Source organism: Nyctibius grandis, chromosome Z (assembly GCF_013368605.1).
Source record: "Nyctibius grandis isolate bNycGra1 chromosome Z, bNycGra1.pri, whole genome shotgun sequence".
NCBI classification, from domain to species: Eukaryota; Metazoa; Chordata; class Aves; order Nyctibiiformes; family Nyctibiidae; genus Nyctibius; species Nyctibius grandis.
Window position 1 is genome coordinate 29,618,133 of NC_090695.1, and position 27,601 is coordinate 29,645,733.

The 27,601-nt window shown below is 36.7% G+C and overlaps 1 protein-coding gene across 1 annotated transcript in view; it reads left to right on the forward strand.

Moving 5' to 3' along the window:
• Nucleotides 1-26,897, forward strand: part of RFX3 (regulatory factor X3) — a 134,282-nt gene extending 107,385 nt beyond the window's left edge. The window contains exons 6-17 of the mRNA XM_068422365.1: nucleotides 4,760-4,941; nucleotides 5,497-5,616; nucleotides 7,698-7,819; nucleotides 9,071-9,183; nucleotides 9,968-10,083; nucleotides 11,550-11,704; nucleotides 15,566-15,663; nucleotides 15,965-16,114; nucleotides 21,559-21,767; nucleotides 22,762-22,915; nucleotides 25,521-25,563; nucleotides 26,529-26,897. Of these exons, the coding sequence (XP_068278466.1) occupies nucleotides 4,760-4,941; nucleotides 5,497-5,616; nucleotides 7,698-7,819; nucleotides 9,071-9,183; nucleotides 9,968-10,083; nucleotides 11,550-11,704; nucleotides 15,566-15,663; nucleotides 15,965-16,114; nucleotides 21,559-21,767; nucleotides 22,762-22,915; nucleotides 25,521-25,563; nucleotides 26,529-26,767 (1,701 nt within the window). The 3' untranslated portion in view covers nucleotides 26,768-26,897. The remainder of the gene's footprint in view (nucleotides 1-4,759; nucleotides 4,942-5,496; nucleotides 5,617-7,697; nucleotides 7,820-9,070; nucleotides 9,184-9,967; nucleotides 10,084-11,549; nucleotides 11,705-15,565; nucleotides 15,664-15,964; nucleotides 16,115-21,558; nucleotides 21,768-22,761; nucleotides 22,916-25,520; nucleotides 25,564-26,528) is intronic.
• The last annotated feature ends 704 nt before the right edge of the window (nucleotides 26,898-27,601 follow it).

The window sequence follows — 27,601 nt, forward strand, 5'->3', positions numbered from 1 at the left end:
TGCTTGTTCTGCATGCTTAGCCTGCCTCTAAATGTTTGGTTTATTTTATTACTACTTTTTGCTCTTAATCTTCTCATCTTAGTTGCTTGTGATCTTCTACTACATCTCCCATGGCTCTATTTTGTCAGATGAAATGTCTTTATGGTATATTGCAGAGTGTTACCTGTTTCCTATGCTCTACGCCTGTGTTAAGACAAGTTATCACATTTGACTGTTTTGCGGATCATAGTGTAATTGTTAAGATAAAGGTCAAATAATTCTTAATTAGCTGGATTTTGACATTTTAAATAAAGTTGTCTACAAAGCAAGTCTGTGTACCCTATGTTAATTTCAGGGCACGTGAAGAGGAAGAGAAGAAACAAACAGCATGCCTAAATAATATCTTTAGATTATTTTTAGGTGTTTCTTCATTTATTCTGAATAGAGAATTTATTATGGAATTACTTACTTAAGAATGCTAAAGATCCTTATGATGACCTGGGAAAAAAATGAAAGCATTATCTTAATTTGAAGTACACAAAGATGTCTTATTCAACTGCCTTATGCTTTGTTCTTACTCTGCAAATCTTACAGTTATGAACTTGCCATGTATGAAGCTAAAAGATATTTGGGTAAAAACGTGATCTCCAAATATAGTGATAAATCCATTATATTTAACTTTAAAATAAAGGAAAAAGGCCCAAAGTTAATTTTAAATGTATATAAATAGGTTTCTGTTAGTTGCTAGTCTTTCTTGAAATGTTGGGTTTTTTTTTTTTCTGTTGATATTTGTGGTTTTGTATTTTGTATTTTTGCCATGTTGATTGTTTTGTATTCCTTTTACTTCTTTTTCCTTCTCAGCTTTACTAATTATATCAATTCAAATTCCTTTATTCTTTTACAGAAGAAATTTCAATTTGGTTTGTGGTTTTTATGCAAGAATATGGTGGTAGAGGCTGCCCCTCAGAAATCAAATTTAAAATGTATGTTTTAGCAGGTTTGGGGTTGGGTTTTGAATTTTTTCTGTAAGGGTCTGGATATGTGAAAGTCAAAACTAGAATTGTTTTCTGGACAGTTTAAGCAAACTTTTTTTTTCTTTAGAAAATGCCAAAATTGAAAGAGGAAAATTGTATTACAAAAAGTTATACAAAATGTTATACAGAAGGACTTTTAGATTCCACCTTGGATGTTTACAAAATAATTGTTTTGAAGACAAGACAGCATCAAAAGTATTATTTAAATAATAATAGATAGTGTTAGACAGATAATATCAAAATTATTATTTAAATATCATTTTTAAAGGGACCATAACTTTTTTTGGCAAAGAGTCAGAAATTTGGTGTTAAGACTTGGAAAACTTCAACTGTTGATAATTTGTCTTTAATCCTATTATGAAATCCAGAATCTTGGTGTAAAACAAGAAGAATTACAAGATAAGCTGCTGTGCCCCAGTAAACTATGTTCTGCTCATTCCTGGTGCAATGCGCTGTTCACAACATGTTCCTAATAATGAGATTCATGTCCAACAGTTAAGTCTTATCATGATATTTCTTTCTTGACTGTGAAGGCTTTTTCAGAATAATTCTGACAGGGATATATCTTTGGCTCTGTGGGAAAAAAAAAAAGATCCCTGTACATATTTTTGTGGCAATTAATCTTTCCTAGCCTTGGTAATTTTGGAAAAAGTTAACAATCTAGATCAAACTTACTGGATGTTTTGCCTATTTTTAAAGCAATGCTTATTGTCTTTAAACTCAAGTAAGGACAGTATGGAGGAAGTTTAAGTACACGTTTAGTGTTTGTCTCTTTAAACTGTTCTTGATTTCAACTTACAATGGTTTGGTTTGGCATTTGTTAAAATAATTGGGTTTAATAATTAACTTTCATTTTGCAGATGATATATTAATTTATGGAAAAATACTAGTTTTGGGATTGGGATTGTCACCCTGTGATTCCTTTTTGAGGTTTTCTAGGATTTTTTTTTTTCCTCTGAATTAATGTATACTCATTTTAAGGACTTTGTAATTTCTCCTCTGTTTTCTTTCCTGATCTATTTCTGCATGAGATTGACTTATTTAATTAATTGATAGTGGAATGTTTTATAAAGATTGCAGCTTAATTGGAGTCACAGTCAGTTTAACAGGTCTGACTCTGTAAATATTTGATACCTTTACCCATCTTACCCATACAGTATGATCTGTGGTACAAATTAAAAAGGCAAGATTCAAACCTGAACAGCTCAGTTTTAGAATTATATTTCATTTTGGTAGAAAAAAGATATTTTAAAGTTGTTTACAATAGTTTTATAATGCTTGGAGATAATTTTCCTTTTAAAATCATATATTAACTGCACTTTTTCTTCCAGGCTATAATCTAGCAAGTAATGACTTCAAGCCTTTGCTACTAAGTAACTCCACCCAGGAGCAAAAATTCTTATATGGCACTTATCTTTTGATTTGTTTTTTTTGCTGTTGAGTAATGCAAGTTATGGTTGAAACAACATCTGTTAGAAAGTCATATCATTAATGAAGTGCACTTAAAGTGATTCATAGTAAGTTAGAAGCCATCTGGAGGAAAATATCTTTAATGCTACATACAAAATTTAATTGGAAAAATCATTATTTTTTGGTTTTCAGTCTTTTGGGATTGACAAAGTTGTTCCCTTTGGCGAAAACAGAAATACTTCACATTCCGTATCTTTTCTCATTAAATGATAGGTTGAATAATATATGACCAATATTATATAAATGTATATAATATAAATATAGATGTAATAATAGATTTTAAATGTAGATAAAATGCAACAGTTGAAAGATATGATTACCTGTGTTTCTAAGCCCAGACAGGCTTATGTCAGGTCATTAGTGAAATAAGTTTGATACATTCAGATAAAAGTTAAAGTTTACGATAATACTTTTTCTTCAGCTTTATTTCAATATGACAGGTGATCAATTTGGAAGCACTTGTGAATATTAAGATTTTTTTAAAATAATGATACGATAACCAACATAAAGATGATGAATTGTACTTTTTCATTTTGTCTATTTGAAATGCAAAATTACCTGCAAACTGAGCTAAAAATTTTATGTCTTGGAAGCATTTACATCTTCTGTATATTTTTCTAGAGCTTGTGTTTAAGAAACACAGAAAAGTTATGGGCATGTTTTCAATAAAAAGCAAATATGGAAATGGTGTTTGAATGGTCTGGAGTAAATTTTGTAGTAATGTTTTTGCATTTGTATTGGTGAATTTCTCACTGTGACTAAAACATAGGTATAAATTCAATATATTTGTTATTATCTGTACTTCAGTACATAACAGCTTTTGATAAAGAGAAGGTCAAGACAAACATTTCATGGCTGTTGCACACTAAAATATTCATGTTCTTTGCGTGATAAATTACACTGAACATTGATGGAACAGAATTTGTGCACTGCTGTAACAGAAAATATTTCTGCAAAGGAATAAGTAACACATAGACCATGTATATCTTATTGTTGCTTAATAATTTGTGTTTTGGTTATACTATTTGGTTATACTATATTACTGTTTTGCTCGACTAAATTGAAAATTATTACACATTTGTGTGAATATCTAGCTTATCAGAGTAAAATCTTGTAGCAAGTCTTGAAGAGACAAAGTCCTCAATTTGCATTTTCACTGGACAATCAAATTAAATCCAGAGTTTTGGTAAGATCACTGATCCTAGCAATCTTGAATATTCATACTGTACTTTTGGTATAAATACTTAGGAGAACAGAGAAATAGAATTCAAACAGAAAATGAAATTTGTAAATCATTCAAGCTATATCTGAAGGAAAATTTCAGGGAACTGAAACCGTGGCAAGTCCTGGGGAAAGATAAGGAAAATGTTAGCATATCAAAACACTAAAACAGTGGAAGTAAAATGCATCCTCAACCTATATTATTTTTGATCTATTTTGTCATTCTCCTATAATGTTAAATCTAGGAGTATTAAATTGACCTTTTTACTTTTTTGTGTATTAATGACAGCTAGAGGTGTTTAATGAGTGTGCACTACTTGGAAAGTCCAATAATGTTACACAAAAAGTCATTTCTTGCATGTATCTAAAATCATCTACCACAATTACATGAAAAAATTAATATTTTTCCAAGAGTCTCATTCTGTTCCTCCTGGAAGTCAAAGGCAAACAGGCTACAACTGAAAGGGATTGTACCCCTAATGCTTTATAGATGTACCAGTTATTTCCAACACTGTCTAGGTTGCTCTTTGACTTATATGCAATAGCTTTCTTTTTTAATGTATCTGAGCATAAAAAATATCCTATTCAGTTAAGTGTCATGATGTTTTTTAACATTAGGCAAAGAAAAACAATATAATATTCCAGGTTTACAAATACATTAGCTAACTATTGTTAGTCCAAGGCATTTTTTTTCTGCAATTTATGTGAATTACATTTATGATTACTTTATTTCTTTGCATTACTAACAGTTTGTCTCCAAAGCATAGATACTTTATCAAGTATTGGTGTGTGTGTGGTACTGAATCAAAAATTTTTTAAGAAGTGGACACTTACCTGAGGTCACAAGTGCAATGAGTTCTGCTATTTCCTGGTAATTTTGAAAACCCTAAAGCACTATGGTATAGTTAGTATTTAAGGAATCACTGAAGAAGGAAGTCATTTTTTAATAGACCTGAAGAGTGGTTTCAAAACTGTCATAAGTTAATGTTGAATGGCTAAGATTATTTTTAATAAAGTAGTAATGATTTTTTTTTTCTGTTTTGTATGTGATATAGCTTCAATGGCTTTTAGACAACTATGAAACTGCAGAAGGGGTGAGCCTTCCAAGAAGTACCCTTTACAACCATTACTTACGACATTGTCAGGAACACAAGTTGGATCCAGTCAATGCTGCCTCCTTTGGAAAACTCATACGATCAATCTTCATGGGATTACGGACCAGAAGACTTGGAACTAGGTTTGTGTTAATGAAATCCTGAACTATAGTAGAAAATACAAGTAATAATTATGAGCAAGAAACTTGTCTGCTAGTCAAAAAATAAATAAAATATATTTAAATATTACAGTGCTTTTCTGTCAGTTCTGTCTCTTCGTGTTAAAGTTTCATGCTTTTCCAGATGTTATACTTTGACTTCTCCTGTTTTTGACTGTTTATGTCTTTACATTTTGATAAATACTCTGCAGATTTTTATCAGTACAAATAAAATGTAGCTGCTTGTTTAGAAATCACTAAGCATTGTGTTTCTCCATAACTAGATAAGTTGTATTTATTTGCATTTTATTTTTCTTACTCAAGTGGATTACAAGTTAAAATGCTGGGTAATATTTGTTTAAGAGAGTGAATTAATTTCCCAAAGGTGGTAAAATAATACCCATGTAAAACAGGTATGAAAGCAGAGTTAGGTCTGATTTGTGGGTATTATTTTCCAGTCTGTGTAAATTGTAAAGTAAATGTAATGTAGATGCATAAAACTAGTGTAACTGTTCATTTAATTCTTGCTCTTTCATAAAGGGGGAACTCCAAATATCATTACTATGGGATTCGTGTCAAGCCAGACTCTCCTCTTAATCGACTACAAGAGGACATGCAATACATGGCTATGAGACAGCAGCCCATGCAGCAGAAACAAAGGTAAAGTGTGAAATGAACATGAGTACTTAATAATATTTGTAGTTCGTAAAGCCTTACTTTTCCTTACATGGAGAAGTTGAAATTCTAATGCATCTTTTGTTCAGCTGCTCTGCTGTGCAAAATAAGTTTGCTAGATATCCAGTTGACGTTACTGAAATTAGGTATCAGTCAACACGAAAGTATATTTATCTAGAAATTGTCATAAATTTGCAAAAAGTAATAATAATAAAGTGAGATATGACATGAACAGACTTTTCTTAACTATCTTGAGTTCTTATCCCACAAGCTGAAGAAAACCAGTAGGAGCTTGAATTTCAAATTTTGCTGTTTGTTTTCATTACTGTATAATTTTGCATATAAACTGCTTACAAGAGAGCTTATGATTCAGTTGAGTTTGGTGTTTATTTCCTCTCGCTGTGAAGAATTAATGTGACCATTATAGTTTGCCTGTAAGTTGATTTAAGTATTTTGCCTCAGATCTGTTGTGCCTGAGGATCACGTGAAAGCTCAGAAGTATTTGAAAGCAGTGGCACAGTGACCTGTGGTCTATGCTGATGGTGAAAGAATGTGTGAATATGCATAGAAAAACTATCTTGAACAGAAAATTTTAGGATAGGAAAAGAAGTGGAAGCCCCTGTCAGCTTTCTGCAATACTGACTGCAGAAAAGGCCACCATGTTATTAGATCTTAATAATAACAATGGCTTTGTTATTAAATCCTTAAAAGTGGCTGTCCCAATATACCTTCCTAGATGAAGCTTTATCTCTTTGCTCAGGGAATTGCATTACTTACCTTCTTGTCTTTTAAGACAAAAGACAGGCTGATGTCTTTCAAATCTTGCGACGTCCAGTTAGGTACCCTAGAAATAGAAGCCTTGTTCGCATAGTCCTGCTGGTGTACTATTCATACGAAGTAGTTCTGAGGATCTTTCTCCTTCCCTTAGTTCAGGGTGCACAGATCTCAGTAAAATATTTTCTGTCTTTCCAAAATCCCAGCATCCTAATAAAATGCAGATATCAAGGACTAACTAGCCAGATTTTGACAATTGCACTGTGAAAAACGTGTATTGTCTCTGCTTTGCCTACCATCGAGCATACTAGCAATACTGACCAGGATATAGAAATTTTCAGAGTGAAGATATTTATCCAACAAAATATAGGATATTTTCATTGAAAATGGAAACTTATGAGGCACTGTGACTTACTTATTCGTACTTATCTAAACCAAAAAACTGCAAAATTTTCTAATAGAAACAGGCATTTTTAAAGCCAAGTGTGATGGTTCCAGAACATTTTTGTAGTTTAAAGCTGGGGTGGCTATTAAACCGATGGCAGACACTCTCTAATAACCCTCTCCACTCCCCAGAAGGAGAAGGAAAAGAGAAAAGGGAGAGAGACTTATGGATTGGAAAGTTAAGACAGTTTTTAATACACTATAATAATGAAAAAGAGTATAATAATAATAATAATAATGGAAATAATTAAATAAAGCCTGTCAGACTGATTGTCAAGACACTTGACCATCCAAACCAGCACTCTTATTTTTATATTTGTCCTTTCTGTACTTTATAAAAGATTCTGAGAATTGACTAGTGAAGAGTTTAGGTTTCCAAGTAGCTTTCTCAGGCCTCCTACACTTACGAGAGAAGTCTGTTGGATTTGAAAAATCTTTCACTATCCTCAGACAGTAGTGTTGTTTTTTCTTAACGTAATGAAACATTATTTTTGAATTACATAATTACTGGGAAGTCAAGCTATTTGGAAAGGGAAAGATTTGATTCCTTTTGGTGTAAATTAGCTGGTCTTATGGTATGATGTTCCTAAGCTATATTCCACAAGAAATTGGTAGTGGTGCTGTAATATCACCTTTTTGAATACTGTAATGCATTGTTAATGCTCTAGCTTCCCTTAGTAATTGTTTCTTCTATTATTTACAAAATAAATAAAAATGTGCAAATTCTTTTGTTACTTTCTCTCAAATATTTATTTTGAGATGAAGAAATCGGAGCGAACATAGATTGTATGATCTTATTTACGAAGAAGTGAACAGAAAGAATAATTTTGTGCTTGATGTATTTGTAGGTATAAGCCTATGCAGAAAGTAGATGGAGTTGCAGATGGCTTCACAGGAAGTGGTCAACAGACAGGCACATCTGTTGAACAAACTGTAATTGCCCAAAGTCAACATCATCAACAGTTTTTAGGTATGAAAGCAAGTTGTGTACTGCTGTATAATTAAGATGAACTTCATTATCACCGTGAATATCAGGTCACACACATTGCTTCTAAAGTTATCATGCCCTCTTTAAAATTCTTACAACAGAACAAAAAGGCACTTAAATTACATGTTCTGTGTTGTGAGCTTTATGTAATATTTAATGTGCATCATGTAAATATAAAAGGAAAAAATATGCAAATCCTGTATTTGTGTGACATTTAATATTATATAAATCACAATGCAGTTGCGGTGCAAAGGTGTATTAGAAATGCATATTGAAATTTCTGCGGTGAAAGTTGTTCCCTGCATGTGCGTTACAGTGCATTTTATTTTATAAAAGGAGGGGCGGTGGCGCTGCATTATTGTGGCAGGTTAGCCATCCAGTAGGCTGTTTTGAAAGAGTGCTCTAGTATTATAAGTGGAAAGAGCCAAATAGTTTCAACTAGCACCCCAAAGTTCATGTTTAAAAATGTCCAAGTTGTGGATTCATTCATTCAAGTTGTGGATTCATTCATTCATCCAGAGAAGCACGTATTCCCAGTAATGGAAACAAATGGTAATTTAGTCATTTGTTTATGCAGAAAGACTCTTTGGCTGTGTTATTGCAGAAGGCATAGCTTGTTTGGTTGGGATTTTCGAGCACCAAATCCTTTGACCTAATTTCACTGTTATTGAAATCATTGCGAACATAAGGGTAGCGTTAAAATGTTTTGGATCTTCTTTTCCAGGTACCTTTCAGTCCAGCATTTTTCTCTTACATCAGCTTGTCTCTTGGAAATGTTTACAACAAATAGTAAAAGCATATATTAGCTCTACTTGGAAGTCTAGTAAATTTCAAATAAAAATGTATATTGAGTCTACTAAGCCCCATCATACTGGCTGCGTAGAAACTCTTCAGTTGAACAAGAAAAAAAGTATCCAAGGATTAATCTTTCATACACTGACATAGATATTTTCCTTGATCCTGTAAAACATGTGTTAGCTTTTCTATATAGGTGTAGTATGTACATGACATCTTTTTAATGTCTTCAAGAATAATTTTGTATTTCTTTTTGATTAAAATGCTGGCTGAATTTGTTTACAATTTAACATACAACAGGTATGAAAGACTCTTCTCTTTCAACATTATGACCTTTTGGAATTTATTTCTTTGTATCATCCTTAATTTTTTTCTTAATCATGCTGTAACTGGCACTGTTCATAATAGCCCTCTTTCATTATGTTGTCATGGGAACAGATGCATCTCGAGTACTTCCAGAGTTTGGAGAAGTTGAAATATCTTCTCTACCAGATGGTACTACCTTTGAGGACATCAAATCACTGCAGAGTCTTTATCGAGAGCACTGTGAGGTATTTTCTATAAACCGTTAATTTTTTCAAGTTCATGACTTCTAGTGAAGGTAATGCCAAATATACTTCAGCTGTGTTAGTGGTATCTGACTTTCCCCCAGGATACTTTGCTTATTTCATTGGAAAGGACATTAGTAAAAAGGTTTTTCTGCAGGGTCCCCTTTACAGGGGAAAAAAATAATACATAATAGATGCTGAGAATGAAATATAGTTATGTGTATATTTTCAGAATGTTAGAGAACCTAGACTTCAGATTGTACATGCAGATCTTTGGTTTAGTCAATAGGAAATGTAAATCAGATTAAATCATAATTTTTTTTTACATTACAGTAGTAACTTTTTTCTCATTTTAAAGAAACATCAAGATGTTTAAGCCACATTTGATACTGAACAATGTCTTTTAAAATTATTTTTGAAGGTGCTTTCAAGCCTATACTGAATTATGAAAATGAATAAAATGGCAGGCTTCCTTTGTGTTTGCAGTATCATTAAATATTTTCTTTGGGTGAATTCCTCTGATCTGTTTACACAGGCCAAGCTCGTTTCTGCAGGCTTCCGTGCATGTGCACTTGGGCTTACTCAAGTCTGTGCACACCAGTTTATAGTGCTGGATCATTTATGGATATCAAAGATATTAAAACAGATATTATTTATAACTTGAGAAATGTACAGTTTGCCTTTCTTCCACTACATGATGAAGGAAAAAAGCTATAGATCTAGCTGGAGTTGGGAGTGGGGGGATGCTGGGTAGAAGACAATCTATACTTGTGTTTTATTTTCTCAGGCAATACTGGATGTGGTTGTGAATCTTCAGTTCAGCCTGATAGAAAAATTGTGGCAAACTTTCTGGCGCTATTCTCCCTCTGCTCCACCTGATGGCACTACTATTACTGAACCAAGGTCAGTAAATGTTTCTCTTTGCTTACTGCTTCTCATGATAATATAATACAAGTGTCAAATAAAAAAAAAACTTACTGGTTTTACCCGCAGAGTAATAATTTTTTTTACATGGTAATTTTTCAAATTAAATTTATGTTGTCTGACATTTTAGTATAGGCTGAGTGTATACCAAAGTGCAGTCTTGAAACTATTGTCATCCATTTTTTTCTTTGCTTGGATAACTACAGTAAAGGTGTATTTTCCCAGTATTCTATTGAATTCTTTTAAGCCAAAAGGATCATTCATACCTCTGCATAATTTATGGGCTGTAGCAGAGTTATGGAGGCATTTTTAAAATCCATTTCCATGTGACGCAATGTGTAAAGAATCACAGAATCACAGAATGTTAGGGATTGGAAGGGACCTCGAAAGATCATCTAGTCCAATCCCCCTGCCAGAGCAGGATTACCTAGACCATATCACACAGGAACGCGTCCAGGCGGGTTTTGAATGTCTCCAGAGAAGGAGACTCCACAACCTCTCGGGGCAGCCTGTTCCAGTGTTCGGTCACCCTCACCGTAAAGAAGTTTTTCCTCATGTTTATGCGGAACCTCCTGTGCTCCAGCTTGCACCCATTGCCCCTTGTCCTGTCAAGGGATGTCACTGAGAAGAGCCTGGCTCCATCCTCATGACACTTGCCCTTTACATATTTATAACCATTAATGAGGTCACCCCTCAGTCTCCTCTTCTCTAAGCTAAAGAGACCCAGCTCCCTCAGCCTCTCCTCATAAGGGAGATGTTCCACTCCCTTCATCATCTTTGTGGCTCTGCGCTGGACTCTCTCTAGCAGTTCCCTGTCCTTCTTGAACTGAGGTGCCCAGAACTGGACACAATATTCCAGATGCGGCCTCAGCAGGGCAGAGTAGAGGGGGAGGAGAACCTCTCTTGACCTGCTAACCACACCCCTTCTAATACACCCCAGGATGCCACTGGCCTTCTTGGACACAAGGGCACACTGCTGGCTCATGGTCATCCTGCTGTCCACTAGGACCCCCAGGTCCCTTTCCCCTACACTGCTCTCCAACAGGTCTGCCCCCAACTTGTGCTCATACATGGGGTTGTTCTTGCCCAAATGCAGGACTCTACACTTGCCCTTGTTATATTTCATTAAGTTTCTCCCCGCCCAACTCTCCAGCCTGTCTAGGTGTCTCTGAATGGCTGCGCAGCCTTCCGGTGTGTCAGCCACTCCTCCCAGTTTTGTGTCATCAGCAAACTTGCTGACAGTGCACTCTATTCCCTCATCCAAGTCATTAATTAAAGAAATAAATTAATTAAAGACTTAATTAATTAATTAAAGAAGTTCTCTTGGGTGTAGTTGAGACATCTATTACATCTTTATAAAATAATACATTTTAACACTCATTATAGGTTTTTACCTGGTGTAAATACATTATCATTTATTCGCTTGCTACATTTTTTCACACCAGCAATCTGAGTGAAATAGAAAGTCGACTTCCAAAAGCAAAGCTGATTACTCTGTGCAAGAATGAGTCTATTCTGAAATGGATGTGTAACTGTGACCATGTCATGTACCAGGCTTTGGTGGAGATTCTCATTCCTGATGTCCTTAGACCTATTCCTAGTAAGTTGAACACCTGAAACATTTTATAAGAATTTTTATGCATGCATATGTATATGGTGGTGGTGGTGTTCTTGTGCCTCACGGAGCAGCTTTAGGAATAAATTTCAAAGTTAGAAAGGTAGTGCATATCATTTATCCTTAATTTTGTTGTGTAGGAAGTTGTGCTGAGAGTTGATGTATGCCTTGTATTTTAGAAGTAAATGAATATTTTAGTGCAGTCGGAAGATGTAGTTTTCAAGATATATTTTCATATTAAAGGTACTTCTTTCTCTGTCTGTTTTATTTTCAGATAAAAATGTTTTCCTTTTACCCTGGCTCTAGACTCCCTGATAGACTTATTCATAAGTCCTGTGGCCCTGAGCCAATGTGCACTTATGCCAGTCAGTCAGTCGTTCCACTAAATTCAGTAGTCTTTAGTTTAAACACTACATATTAATCTTTGATTAGTCTGAAAAAAAAAAGTGTATTATCTTTGTGATTCCATTTTTGGACAATTAGTCTTTGTTCCTTATCAGTGGCTGCTGAAATCAATTTTAATGACTGTTGAGGCAACGAAAAATTAACTCAGAAATTTTTAGTCCAGTTCATTATTCCTGTCTACTGTTCTTTCTTTTATACATCCTGCATGAAAGAGTCAGTAACTGTCCGGCCATTCAACCATTACAAGGAGTACAGCTTTCTTTTTTTTTGACTATCAGACTTCTTGATGCAAACACATCATCTGATCCCAGGACAAATTCATCCTAAGAGAATTCTGCCTCTATTTTGTGAACAGTCCAGTGGTTTTCTGCTCAGAAGACCATCCACTGAGCTACCTTTGGAAGACAGCTAATGTATTTTCTTATTTTATCTTTAGGACCAGCTAACTAAATGGCTTTTTCTAGTCAGCTTTCCTGTAATGATGTTCCATCCAAATTCTCTCTTCACTGTTAAATATTTAAAATATTATTAGTGTTTTAACTCCTGCTTTTGAATTGAAATATATCCAGCCATTACAAGAGACCAAAAGGAAGGCTTAAGGTTGTGCTTAATGGTTGACTATGACAATAATGGAGCTATGTGAAGTAGACAAATTCATAATCTTCTGTGGGAAAATAGCAGTTTATAGGAAAGTTTGGACTCTGTAGAGGAAAGGGAACTGTAAATGCTTCATCAAAGGCATGTTTATGATTTTTTTTTCTGAATAAATGGAAAGATATCAACAGCAGCTGCTTTAAATAGGAAAAAATATTAATTTGGAAAGTGCTTGAAGTAAGCATATGATTTTTTAAGGTGTATCTTTTTTCATGTCTGGATTTTCAGTGTTTTTCTTTTAGAAACGTCTTGCTGTGCTACTCAACTGTGTGATACATATTACTGGAGTAGAAAAAAAAATTACCATTGTGGAAAAAAACGTTTTATTTTTAACCTCTGTGTTAAATTTGCCAGCTGAAATGTTTAGTACCCACAGAATGAATGAAGAATTGCTGTGTATAAAACGGCAAAATTCCTTTTCGTAAGAAAAGTGAAATCTGTCCATTTGAGTCAGCAATAAAGACCATAATTATCTAATGTCTTTGGCAATAGACCAGAGCTATTATGTTTTAGAATGGACTTTTTTGCACCTTCACAAGTGACAGAATGCCCAGTAACAAACTTGCCTGTGAGTTAGTTTCTATCATAGATGGAGAACTGTATTACACAATTCCAGGCAGACAAAAATTGAAAGTACTGGAAAGAGTGTAAAGCCTTGTTTTTATGAGATTTGCACGTCAGAGGGTTTTCAGCTGAGAACTCAAGCTTTTTAGGTGCTTACCCAAATCAAATTTTCTATCAGTGACTGCCGTTACAACATCATCTAGTATGTGTCTAGTAACATTTAACTGACTCAGGCCATTTACTTTGCACCATACTCGTCATGTCTTTCTTTGAAAGGGTTTTCTTGTTTTTCTATGTTAGCCTGATGAACTTAAAAGAAGGCTTTGAGGATATATGTACTTACGGTTTTGGTAGTGGCTAGATGTGTACTTAAGGATGGAGTATCAGAAAAATTCTGTATTTAATATGATCTCTCCAAAGCTCATTAGAAATTCGTGGTTGTTCTATACGATACTGATGCCTGATTATCTACTTTAGCTATTTTATTTCTTCAGAACTTAGAATTCCTTTCATTTGCTCCTCTTTCTTCCTAGTTAAAGGCCTTTGTTAAGGCCTGAGCTGCTTTTCCATATTTATTTTTAAAGGACATCAGCATTACAGTGATGCAAATAATTTTGTAATATATGGTTGGGTGAAAAAGAGTAATAAGCAAATTAGAAGTGAAAAAGCAGTAATATTTTCCTTAAATGTCTTAAGTGTCATTCATACAGTATTTACATTATTCCTTCCACTTTCCATTTTCTTGTTGTATAGGTAAGAAAATGTGAGTGAATACACAGTTAATTAATAAGTGCACAGAAATAATTTGCAGAGCAGCACAAGTGAGCTAGGTGATTGACAGGATTGAAGAAAAAAGCTTGTTCTTCATGTGGAAACCTCAAGGGAGGAAAAAAACCTGTTACCATAGAGTGTTCAGCTAATACAGATACTTTGTAAGATCAAATTGTGCTCAGCTAATACAGATACTTTGTAAGATCAAATTGTGTTCAGCTAAGCATCCAAGTGTGTGGTCAGTTACATAAATTACTCATATGGATTCTACTGCTTATCACTGCAAATTTGAAGACGTGAAAAACATGTCATGAAGAATACATTTTTTTTTTTTAGTAAATTTACTTTGCTAGTAGAAAGCTGTGTTAAAAAAGAGATCATCAGTAATGCAAACAGTAAAAGAGCATGTCTCAAAGAGAAATTCTATCCATGTTAATTTCTTACTCTACGAGAGTATTCAGCCGTATAAACAGAATCCAGTCAATCTTTATTTGGATTGTTTCTTCTCACATGTAGCTAAAATAGTTTGAAAATAAATACGATTTCCTCTTTCTAGTTTTTTCCTCTTCACTTCTGTAGTTGGATTCATCCTCTACTAGTCTTTAGACACATGTAGATTTTTTGTTTTGTCTCCTCTTTTCTGCAGCCATTTGAGTGGATCCTATTATGTCAATGAGCAAGTGATAGGTATAGGAAGGCGAGGTTTCTACTTCTCAGGAGATATGATTTTCTTTTTTCCAGGCACAGTTCCTTGGGAAAATACTTCCTGTCCTCCTCCTTTGAAAAATTAAAACTTGTATTTTGAGTAGTACATATTGCTGTAAGCGCTTCTTCAATTTCTGCCTAAATCTCTGGCAGCCACTCAGCAGTTCTGTGGGTGCTATAGTAAAGAAAAAAAAAATGCACACAGATTCCACAGCTATTTGAATAATCTCACTTTCTGTCAGTGAAACACACTCCTATATCTTGCTTATTGATGATATCCTTAAGCACTGCATGTTGGATTTTGTTCTTTAAGATTGAAGTAAGCAGCACCATGACATGGCTTATTTGAGGAAACTGCAGTATTCCAATAACTGGAGTTTTTTCCAGACCTTTGCTCTTTAAAAGCAGTGCTTAGATGAAATGGAAAGCTGAAAGTTCGTGATGGAAATTTCTATCACAATACCTGCTGTAATTACTGATGTTATAGGAGTGCCCAAAACAATACTGTTGGTTACAAACTTCTTGAAAGATTCTTAGGTGAGGAATTCAGAACTGCTTATTAAACCAAAACTAAAACCATTATTGCATAATCTGTATCTGAACAAGGCATTTTGAACCTAGACTGGATTTGTCTTTCAGTAAGTAAAAGCAGTGGACCTGAACATCAAGTAAGTACTGGAGATGAAAAACATTTCAAGACAGGTACATTGCTTTCTTTTCATTCTGTTTTTATTCTTTAATGCACAGGTGCCTTGACCCAAGCCATTCGCAATTTTGCAAAAAGCCTTGAAGGTTGGCTTTCAAATGCCATGAACAATATTCCACAGAGGATGATACAAACCAAGGTAGGCAAAACTGTTGCAATGTTATTTTTGCAATGGCAAACCAAGTGGGCAGTAGCATCTAAAAGCAGTAGCATTTTAACTTTGCTGCTAAATTTCATGTTTTGCATCAAATAATGGGAGAGGAAATAATTTAGTTTTGTCAAAAAATTATAAGGAAAACATTATTTGATTTACTACATGGACATAATTCACATATGAGGGCTCATTAATATAGAATATTAAAATGAAAGTAAAGACTCAATCTGTAGAATTAACCTACAGATAGAGTACAATATTTTAAAATAAATTAATTTCTTCATAGGTTGCCGCTGTAAGTGCCTTTGCCCAGACTCTGCGAAGATACACATCTCTTAATCACCTGGCTCAAGCAGCTCGTGCTGTACTTCAAAATACTTCTCAAATCAACCAGATGCTCAGTGATCTTAACCGTGTTGATTTTGCCAATGTTCAGGTAAAATTTAGCTTTAAATAACAGGCTTTTTTTTTAAACAAAAAAACTGGTATTTCCTCTATGATTTTGAACTTTGTTGTTGGCTGTCGTTATTCTGGCAAGAAAGTGAAGTGAGAACATTTTGCTGATTCGTATAGGCAGTGATTCAGTCCAAATGTGACAGCTTACACTTTAGGAAAGTAAATGCTCAGAACCATTATCTGTTTCCATTTACTGTCTTGAAGTGCACATATTCTTCCAACTTCTATGCAAATGTAGAGCAAATACATTTGTAGAATGGGTACCATGAATGATGTCTTAGCAATAGTATAAATGATACTGTAGAATTAGATCTCAGATAGTAGCATAGCTTCTGAATGTCTCTAAAAGCTATTAAATGCACCACATTGCTTTTACTAGATACTGTTTCATTAGTTCAAAACCAATACCATTAGCATACTTTATCTAAGTGCCTATGCTTAAATTTACAAGATCTCCTTGTCACCGAAATTGGGAATAAAACTCCTTAATGCTGGGTTTAGCATTAACAATCAGACATTACTTTATTTGGCTGAGGGACATGGGGGATTGCTCCACCTAACATGTCCACTGAGAGACAGAAGCACACTCATTATATACGTTATAGAAAAATGAATATAGAAAAGCCCTCCTATTCCAAGAAACCTTATGCATATGCTAATAAATTCTGAAATGTCTTTGCACATGCGTACTAAATTGGGGAAAGGGTCTCGGGTGGCCATAATCCCCCCATAGTGATGCTGGCTGCTGTATGACCCCGCTTCTGTGCAAGCATGGTTGATGCCTTCCTGTTGACACGTGCAGGTGTCTCCAAGGAAAAGATCCTGTTCTGGTTCTCACAGGATTTCTCTCTTCTCCCGGCACCAGAGCTGTGAATTGAGTCATTTAAGACACTACAAAGATGTTGTTCGCAGTCTTGTTTATCTTTGGCCCTTCTTTGTAATTAGTGAGGAATTGAACTGGGACCTTGGTTCCTCTAAGAATAAGCACAAGCAAGAGTCAGTGATAGATATCGTTATAGATATCTAGATAAGCGTTATCTAGATAAGACAGTTCAAGCGTTATCAGTCCTAGAAGCAGACACTGTCTGCAAAACATGCAGTTAGTTTCAGAAAGTGCAGTTATTTTAGCTGGAAGGGAAATTACGGAAAGGAAAATTGGTTCTGTTTAAAGGTTACACAAAGTAGGCATTTTAGGGCCTACTTTGGGGCCTACTTTTACTAAACCGTCTGGTATCATCCTGAGTAATTGATTGTATCAGTACAGATTAGAACTAGTTTCCAGTTAGCTATAGAATGTAAGTTTGTATTTTCACTAAGCTTAATTTCTCCACATGCTTTTGCTCCTCTGAGGAAAAGTAGTTTTTTCCTTTTGCCCAGCAAAGTGAAATGGTAGCTTCTATATTTGTCTCTTTAACTTGTGAACGAGTTGTTAATAATCTTAACAAAAGTCAAGAGTACTTGACCAAAGATACAGTATATTCAGTATTGTAATAGGTTAACATGGATGCAGAGTCTGTGAATGTTGAGGTGTTAACTTGGTACATGATAGCTAGAGTTTAAGGACATGGCCTGCAGTTAGTGAGTCTTCATTTCTGTCTCAGTTTCTGAATTGACCAGCTAGCCTTATTTAAACTTGATAACACTGACTAAATTGCTTATTATTGTATGCAGAGTATGTTTCTCTGTTTGCATACAGTTTATGTTGTACTTTAAGTAAAGTGTAATCTGTTACTGCCTACAGTCAGCAAACAAAAAAAATCCTTGTTTACATACAAAACTTCCTTTTATAAGATGATATAACAGAAATTATCTTTAAGCTTAACTTCTTCAGAATGAAAGGAACCTTGCACTTGATTTCTTGCTACTTCTTTTATTACTTTAGCCCCCCATTTAACTGTTCTTCCTGCTTGCCCTGCCTGTAGTCTCAGAAAAAATTGACAAATCCCAAATATTTCATAAGAAAAATGATGAATGAGGAAGGTAGAAGCCTTTTTTGAAAATGAATGTGGAAAACTTGTGTCATTTCCATTGTTTGTTCTCATTTCTTTATTTGCTCTTATATGTTATGCTTTTCACACTCATTTGCTTTCAACAAAATTATGATAGACATAAAAATAAAAACCGCTTCTTAGTTTGTCTAGTAAGTGGGTTTTGTCCTTTTCATCCATTGAATTGCTTAATCCTTGAGAAAGAATTACATTCTGTGCTTTGGCTTATATATTGTCAATTCAAGAGTTCACAGAATCACAGAATTGCAGAATCAACCAGGTTGGAAGAGACCTCAGGGATCATCGAGTCCAACCGTTGCCCTGACACCACCCTGTCAACTAGACCATGGCACTAAGTGCCATGTCCAGTCTTTTCTTAAACACATCCAGAGATGGCGACTCCACCACCTCCCTGGGCAGCCCATTCCAATGTCTAATGACCCTTTCTGAAAAGAAATTCTTCCTAATGTCCAACCTGAACCTCCCCTGGCGAAGCTTGAGGCTGTCCTCTTGTCCTATCGCTAGTTGCCCGGGAGAAGAGGCCAACTCCCACTTCACTACAACCTCCCTTCAGGTAGTTGTAGACTGCACTAAGGTCACCTCAGAGCCTCCTCTTCTCCAGGCTAAACAACCCCAGCTCCCTCAGCCGTTCCTCGGAGGTCAGACCCTCCAGACCCTTCACCAGCTTGGTCGCCCTCCACTGGACTCGCTCCAACACCTCAACATCTTTCTTGAAGTGCGGGGCCCTGAACTGGACACAGTATTCAAGGGGCGGCCCCACCAGTGCCGAGTACAGAGGGACGATCACTTCCCTAGACCGGCCGGCTACACTATTCCTAATAGAGGCCAGGATGCCATTGGCCTTCTTGGCCACCTGGGCACACTGCTGGCTCATGTTTAGCCGGCTGTCGATCAGCACCCCCAGGTCTCTTTCCACCGGGCCGCTTTCTAACCACTCTTCCCCCAGCCTGTAGAGCTGCATGGGGTTGTTGTGGCCGAAGTGTAAGACCCGGCACTTGTTCTTGTTGAACCTCATGCCATTGGTCTCGGCCCATCTATCTAACCTGTCCAGATCCCTCTGTAGGGCCTTCCTACCCTCCAGCAGATCGACACTCCCACCCAGATTGGTGTCATCTGCAAATTTACTGAGGGTGCACTCAATCCCTACGTCTAGATCATCTATAAAGATATGGAACAGCACCGGCCCCAGAACTGAGCCCTGGGGAACACCGCTAGTGACTGTCCGCCACCTGGACTTTGCCCCATTCACCACCACTCTCTGGGCTCGGCCATCCAGCCAGTTTTTAACCCATTTAAGAGTCCACCCATCCAAGCCCCGGGCAGCCAGTTTGTCCAGGAGGATGCTGTGGGAGACAGTGTCGAATGCCTTACTGAAGTGTAGATAGATTACATCCACAGCCCTGCCCTCATCTACTAAGCGGGTCACTTTGTCATAGAAGGAGACCAGGTTGGTTGAGCAGGACCTGCCTTTCATGAACCCATGTTGGCTGGCCCCGATGCCCCGATTGTCCTGCATGTGCCGTGTAATGGCACTCAGGATGATCTGTTCCATCACCTTGCCTGTCACTGAGGTCAGGCTGACAGGCCTGTAGTTCCCTGGATCGTCCTTCCGACCCTTCTTGTAGATGGGCGTTACGTTTGCTAATTTCCAGTCAGCTGGAACTTCTCCAGTTAACCAGGACTGCCAGTAGATAATCGAGAGTGGTTTGGCAAGTTCATTTGTCAGTTCCTTCATTACTCTGGGGTGAATCCCATCCGGGCCCATAGCCTTGTGGGTGTCCAACTGGCACAGCAGGTCACTAACCGTCTCCTCCTGGATCATGGGAGGTTCACACAGCCCCCCCGTCCCTAACTCAGGCTCTGGGGGCCGAGTCTCCTGAGGACAACCGATCTTGACATTAAAGACCAAGGCAAAGAAGGCATTGAGCACCTCTGCCTTTTCCTCATCCCCTGACACTACACTACCCTCCTCATTCAGCAAGTGGTGGAGGCTCTCCTTGACCCTCCTTTTGCTGTTAATGTATTTGTAAAAGCTTTTTTTGTTGTCTTTGACTGTAGCAGCCAAATCGAGCTCTAATTGAGCTTTGGCCCTTCTAATCTTCTCCCTACACGACCTGGCCACGTCCCTATAGACCTCCCAAGTTACCCGACCCTTCTTCCAGAGCAAGTAGGCTCTCTTTTTTTCCTTAAGTTCTAGCCTAAGTTCTCTGTTAAACCAGGCCGGTCTTTTTACCCGACGGCTTGCCTTCCTACAGACTGGGACAGCCTGCTCCTGAATATTTAGCAATTCCCTTTTGAAGCATGTCCAGCCTTCCTGGACTCCTTTGCCCTCCAGGACCGACTCCCAACGGACTCTGTCTACCAGCCTCTTAAACAGGCTAAAGTCAGCCCGCCGGAAATCTAAGGCAGAAGTTCTGCTCTTGCCCCTCCTTACTTCCCCCACTATCGAAAACCCTAACATTTCGTGGTCGCTATTCCCAAGACGGCCACCGACCCTCACATCTCCCACTAGTCCTTCTCTGTTCACAAACAACAGGTCAAGCAGGGCCCCTCCTCTAGTGGGCTCATTTACCACTTGCATGAGGAAGTTGTCTTCCACACATTCTAGGAACCTCCTAGATTGCTTCCTCTCTGCCATGTTGTATTTCCAGCAGACATCCGGCAAGTTGAATTCGCCCACGAGTACAAGGGCCAGCGACCGGGCGGCTTCTGACAGCCGCTTGTAAAACACCTGCTCATTCTGGTTGGGTGGTCTATAACAGACTCCCACAGTAATGTCCGTCCTGCCGACCTTCCCCCTGATCTTCACCCATAAACATTCAACCTTGTCATCCTCACCATCTTCCTCAATTTCAACACAGTCCAAGCACTCCCTAACATATAGCGCTACCCCACCGCCTCTCCTGCTTCGCCTGTCCCTCTTAAAGAGCTTATAGCCATCCATAGTTGCACTCCAGTCATGAGAGTCATCCCACCACGTTTCTGTGATGGCAACCACATCATAACCTTCCTGCTGTGCAGTGGCTTCTAGCTCTTCCTGTTAGTTGCCCATACTGTGTGCATTGGTGTAAACACACTTCAGCTGGGCCAGCAGCCTTGCCCCTGACGCAGGCCTGTCACCCCTAGGTTTATTTGTGGCTGCCCTGGCCTTATCCCCCTCCCCCATCGAACCTAGTTTGAAGACCTTTTAACCAGCCCTGCCAACTTCTGGGCCATAACCCTTTTCCCCTTCTGACTCAGCGGTTCCCCATCCAGCATAAGCAGGCCCGGTGCCATGAAAGCTGCCCCATGGTCAACAAACCCAAAATCCCACCTACGGCACCAGTCTCTTAGCCACATATTAATCTGTTGTACTTTCATAGTCTCTTTCCTATTTTCACCATATGCTGTAACCAGTTGCCATATGCTGTAACAGGAACAGGCTTCCTGGGTGTGCCAGTGTGATGACAACATGGTTCAGAGACTAGAAACAGATTTCAAGATGACTCTTCAACAGCAGAGCACTCTGGAGCAGTGGGCTGCCTGGCTTGATAATGTAATGATGCAAGCATTGAAACCATATGAAGGAAGACCCAGCTTTCCTAAAGCAGCACGGCAATTTCTGTTAAAATGGTCTTTCTACAGGTAGTATTTAATAGACTTCTAAAACGCTCTAACTATTCTATTATTTGCTGAATTGTTCACTGTAGTAACGTTGACAGATGTAATATCAAACAGTGGCTCGCTAAGTTGTGAAAAATATGTGGGGTTTTTTGCAGAAAATTGTTGTTGTTAACCTTGAACTCAGGGCTACTTGCAAATCAGCAGGAACTTAAGTGATCCTTGTTTCTTGTTTTAAAGGCTATGTGCAAATAAATGCAGGTGGAATTTTGTCCTGAGTTAGAAACGCAGTATGAAATTCTTTGAGATTAATAACTACACAATTCTTAAGCTGCTATTTTTAATATTGTTTATTAAACCACTGTGATATCTATGTTTATTAGATAAGGAAGACAAAACTTGTTTTTACTGTGTAAAAAGAACATTAAGACAAGCATTCCATGTTAGCTGCTTATTGAAACAGTTATCAGAGTAAACCTCTTTCTTTGCAAATAACTGTAGCAATGATTTGCTGAAGATATCAGAATTTGTCAATATAATATGTACACACAAGCCTATCTTTTTGTAACTTTAAGTTTCAAAGTTTTAAAATCATGGCAATTAAAACCTCTGTACTGGGCAAGTGGACAACAGACTTATTTAAGCATTACTTTAAAACCAAGTAGTTTTCATACCATTTTAGTTGTTTATGTTTTCAACAAAGTTTTCTTTCAAGTTAGGTCTTACACATGCTCAATATTGGTAGTTATGCATATATCAAAACCAAGAAAAACTGAAAACAAAACAACCAGGTTATTTCTTACATAATGTGGTGTCCAACAATACCTTTAAAGAAAGGAGAGAAGCAAATGATTGCCTTTCCTGGACATCTCTTTCTCTAGGCACCATAAATCAGACATTTGTGGATAACGTTACTTTTGAGAATATTGGTTTTGAAGTGAAATGTCTACATAGATAAGTGTTAAAATGACTATGACATATAATACATAAATATATATATTTTTCTATTTTTGAATAGCTCAATGGTGATTCGAGATTTAACCTTGCGCAGTGCTGCTAGCTTTGGCTCTTTTCATCTGATCCGCTTGCTTTACGATGAATACATGTTTTACTTAGTAGAACATCGCGTTGCTCAGGCAACAGGAGAGACACCTATTGCAGTTATGGGAGAGGTAAGAAAATAAGTAAGAGACTAGACTGATAGATTTAGTGATGAATTCTGGTATGTGTCTGCAAATTTTTTAAACATTTATGTGGAGCTGTAGGATGTTCTGCAATGTAACAGTAGATTGGGTTACAAATACATACAACAGTTTCAAACTTGTTTCGTTGGTTGATTGTCAGAGTACTAAAATCACATTGAATTCTAACAAACAGTTATTTCCAGATGAGCTTGCTCTTTTACAAATCTGCATACACATTCATGTGCACAGTTTGAAAAATGTTGATCAATGTACAACCTTTTTCCAGTTTTTGAGAACTGAATATTTTATGTGAAAATAAAAAAAGAACAGAGTAATAGGAAAGTGTTGCTTACATGGATTTATTTACATATATTTGCACACGTTTTGAATTCCTACACAGATGTTAAGAGAAGTGAGCTGAGTACCCCCATTGGCTTGAGAAGGATGGCTTACATGCAGAATTTTGGCTTGTACAGTACTGTTCACATGCATGTAATAAAACCAGTGCAGACATACATAGAGGTTTGCTACACAGTTGATTTTCATATGTGTGTTTCCAAGATTGTTCATTTAAAAAAAAAACAGAACAAGAGTCTCAATTCTTAACCAGTTTTTTATACTCATCTATGGCACCTACAAAGCAAAGTTTCTTTCATCCCTCTTTTTTCCAGTAGTTCATCTAACCTTGTCTTTTGCGTGTGATGACAAGGAATGCATTAATTGTCATCAAAGAATTGCACTTCAAAAGTGCTGGAAAATGGATATATTTGAAAATATGCTACAGAGTTAATGGGACATATTTGTAACATTTTTACACTTGGAAGTCACTGTATCATATTCTATGTTACTGATAAATTGCAAGTCATTTTGCGAGTTTATTTGGCATCAGGTATCGTTCTTCTCTCAAGATATGTTGATAGGCTCATTAAATACTATAAATAGATGCTATACTTTCAAGAGAAATTGGAAATGTCTCGGCTTTATTTGTCAAATGATTTTATATCATGTGCCGTGACATGTTTCAGAATAACAACGTTTCTGCTTAGTGACGCACCAATAGTATATTTGCTTAATCTCTGCATTATATGTGCAGTAAGGTACTACACAAGTGTACAGTTACTACATTCTTGTCTTCTTAACAGACATTGTATATGTTAGACATAAATGTAGTGTAGGGTCTTCTAAAAAGTTTATGTAGACTGAAGCTGGAGATACTATGAGGAAGTAAGTAACCCAAAACTTTTGGAGGTGAGAGGGGCAGAATAGAAGTAGTAAATACTCATTAAATACGTGTCTTTTTATGTTCCTGTGTATTCAATGACTGTGACTGAATAGAATCATAGAATCACAGAATCATTTTGGTTGGAAAGGACCTTTAAGATCATTGAGTCCAACTGTAAATCTAACACTACCAAGTCCACCACTAAACCATATCCCTAAGCACCACATCTACTCATCTTTTAAATCCCTCCAGGGATGGTGACTCAACCACTTCCCTGGGCAGCCTCTTCCACTGCTTGATAACCCTTTCAATGAAGAAATTTTTCCTGATATCCAATCTAAACCTCTCCTGGCGCAACTTGAGGCTGTTTCCTCTCATCCTATCACTTGTTACCTGGGAGAAGAGACCAACACCCACCTCGCTACAACCTCCTTTCAGGTAGTTGTAGAGAGCAGTAAGGTCTCCCCTCAGCCTCCTTTTCTCCAGACTAAACAACACTAGTTCCCTCAGCCACTCCTCATAAGACTTGTGTTCTAGACCCTTCACCAGCTTCATTGCCCTTCTTTGGACTGAAAAACACTGAAAGAACACAGAAAACTGAAAGACAGTATAAACTGGACTTGCAGCTGAGAAAAACATTCTCATTTTTTTCCCTTTCCCTTCTCCCACCTTTGGGCACAGGTATTGGCAAAATTCTTCTGAAAAAGACTGGTATCATAATTTATGGTTAAATATGTAGTTATCTAAATAATGTACTCCTTTCATTTGAGATTCATTGATGGCATTTTGCTCTGCCAATTCTTATTTAAGAGAAACTTAGAGGATTCAGGGAAGGAAAGGGAGGAAGGTTGTACATCGAGCTTGTGAGCAACTCTTTTGAAAAGGTCTTTTTTTGATGTAAGTAAATCAGTTACCAGATTGTAAACCCTTTCTCAGCAGTGCCTTTCATTTATGTTACAGGTAGATTTGCAACACTGTGACACACCTTCATTTTTATTCCAGAAATTTTAAAAAGAGCTTTTTGTTAAAATATTGGCAGTTCAGAATGGATATCCATCATAATTTATGGCTTTGTACAACACAGAAATAGCTCACTTCAAGCAGCAAAGGCCCTGATGTAGTAATCTTATAAAAGTTTGTACTTCCCCATTTTAATTTTTGAGGGTTTACTTAGTGATAATTGTCTTAATAAGCACAAGACTAGGATGGAATGGAAAATGAATTGCTGTACTATGGATGTGGCTGCAGCCACAATCATGCATTTGAATGCTAGCCTCAAACCAGTGGAGCACAGATCTGCTCCACCACAGATACTCTTAAGTTCCTGTTTGCTTAAGACTGTGGCCATTTTTTTTATTGTTTATTTTGCAGTTTGGTGATATAAATGCTGTGTCCCCTGGAAATATGGATAAAGGTAAGCATTTTAATCTGTCCAGTGTATAATTCTGTATAGAGTTAATGTGTCTCTTTGAGCAACATAAGTCCTTATGTTTTAAGAGTAAAACAGAATTTAGAGCTATATCATGCTTTAAATGCATGTATATGTTATATGGATACATTAATACATTATATGGATATCATAAGCTATCTATGTAATATGCAGCATATAATAGTGACTAGAATAGCGTAGGTTTGTTTTAAAATAAGAATATATTTTAAAGATGTTTATTATTGACACAAGAAATATTCCAATTTTTACACAGAATTTAGTTGTATCTGATGGGATAGAGGAAGGTAACAGCTGTGGGAAGAAAGACAAGAGTATGCTTATGTATCTTTATCTGTAGTAAATGTTTTGCTAAGTGAAGAAGGCAGAATTGCATGGAATTAGTTGTTAGATAGCTTGTCAGTCAAGAGGACAGAAAGAAATTAGTTCCTTATAACCTCTTCATGACATATTTTGACATACACTCTTAAACTGATTAATTGAGTGATTTGGGGTGACTTGACCCCAGATCATTCAACTAGTGAGTATAAGAATGTATGTTAAAATTTGGGGTCAAGCCACCGTGAATTCACCTCAGTTTTCCTATCTGTAACTAAGAGTAACAACTCTTGTTCATTGTGTCTTAGAGATGAGAGGCATTTTGCAATATGAAGTTAACATTGTTTGTTGGAGATTGTTTTTGAGATTGCAACTGTTTTTTCCACATGCTGTGTCCGCAGTGTGTAACTCAAGTGATCAAAGCTGAGAGTCTGTTTACCTATTTCAGATAATAATTGACTTCTTCCATTAAAATCTAAAATTTTCACTTTGTGCTTTATCAGATTGCTAGTCTTCCCTGTATTTTTGTATTTCAACTGTTATTTGCAAAATAAGGGCCCTTGAATTAGAAGTTTTTCCCTTCTTGCTAGTTTCATGGTGGTTTGTTTGTGCAGATGAGGGCAGCGAAGCTGAGAGTGAAATAGATGAAGAGCTGGATGAAAATGGTGAGCCACAAGCCAAGAGACAGAAAACAGAGCTAAACCAGGCATTCCAGGTGGGCTGCATGCAGCCAGGGCTTGAGAGTGGAGTACAGCAGAACCTCCTGAACCCCATTCATAATGAGCACATTGTTGCAACTACTCAGACTATCAGACAATGCAGTGCTACTGGAAATACATATACTGCAGTCTAATATGAAACCTGCCCCTCCGACACACACCCCATTAGATTAGCCCTTTTGGCTTACTATGAAAAAAAAATAAACATAAGAAGTCTGAAGGTTGACTGTTGTCAAATTTTAGCTGTGCTGAGCATTATTTTATTGGAGTTGTTAAATGGAATGGGTGTATGTATTTTGCCAGATCTGTTTAAAAAAAAAAGAGATTCTTTTTGTAAACAGAATCATTTTACATTGACCGCTCAATATGAAGAGTTTTCTTAGTATCAAATGCAAGGAAGATTTTTGCAAAGCTTAATGTTAATGTTTTTGTCCTCTTATAATAATTTAAATTTTTTCATAGTTTTAAAAAAATATTTTAATGTTAATTATTAGTTATTATGATGATGACATATACATAGGTTTTTAATTAGATGCACTTCTGTGAAATATCAAAAGAACTATTTTCTTTGATTTACACTGGGGGCATACTTATTTGACAGCAGATGTATCAAATTTGTTATAAAAGGTGCTTTTCATTGGACAACTCGAAGACACTATTTTGATAAAATTGTGAGCATTCAAGGGGATTTTTTGTAATAATGCTGGAGGGTTGGGAAGATCTAGTTTCTTTCTGTGAGAAAGAAGCGAGTTTAAATGACAGAATTGTAACACAAGGTGGTAACATCATAAACATACCTAATTATCTGACCATCATGTAAACAATGCAAGCTTCCTTTAAAATCAACAGTTCCAGATATTATTTGCATACCAGTTCCTCTGTTTTGAAGACTACTGATTCTATATGTTGGGCCACTGAACAGCTGCTTTTGGCTGTTGAGTAGTACTGTAGTTGTTAGAAACTGAAGC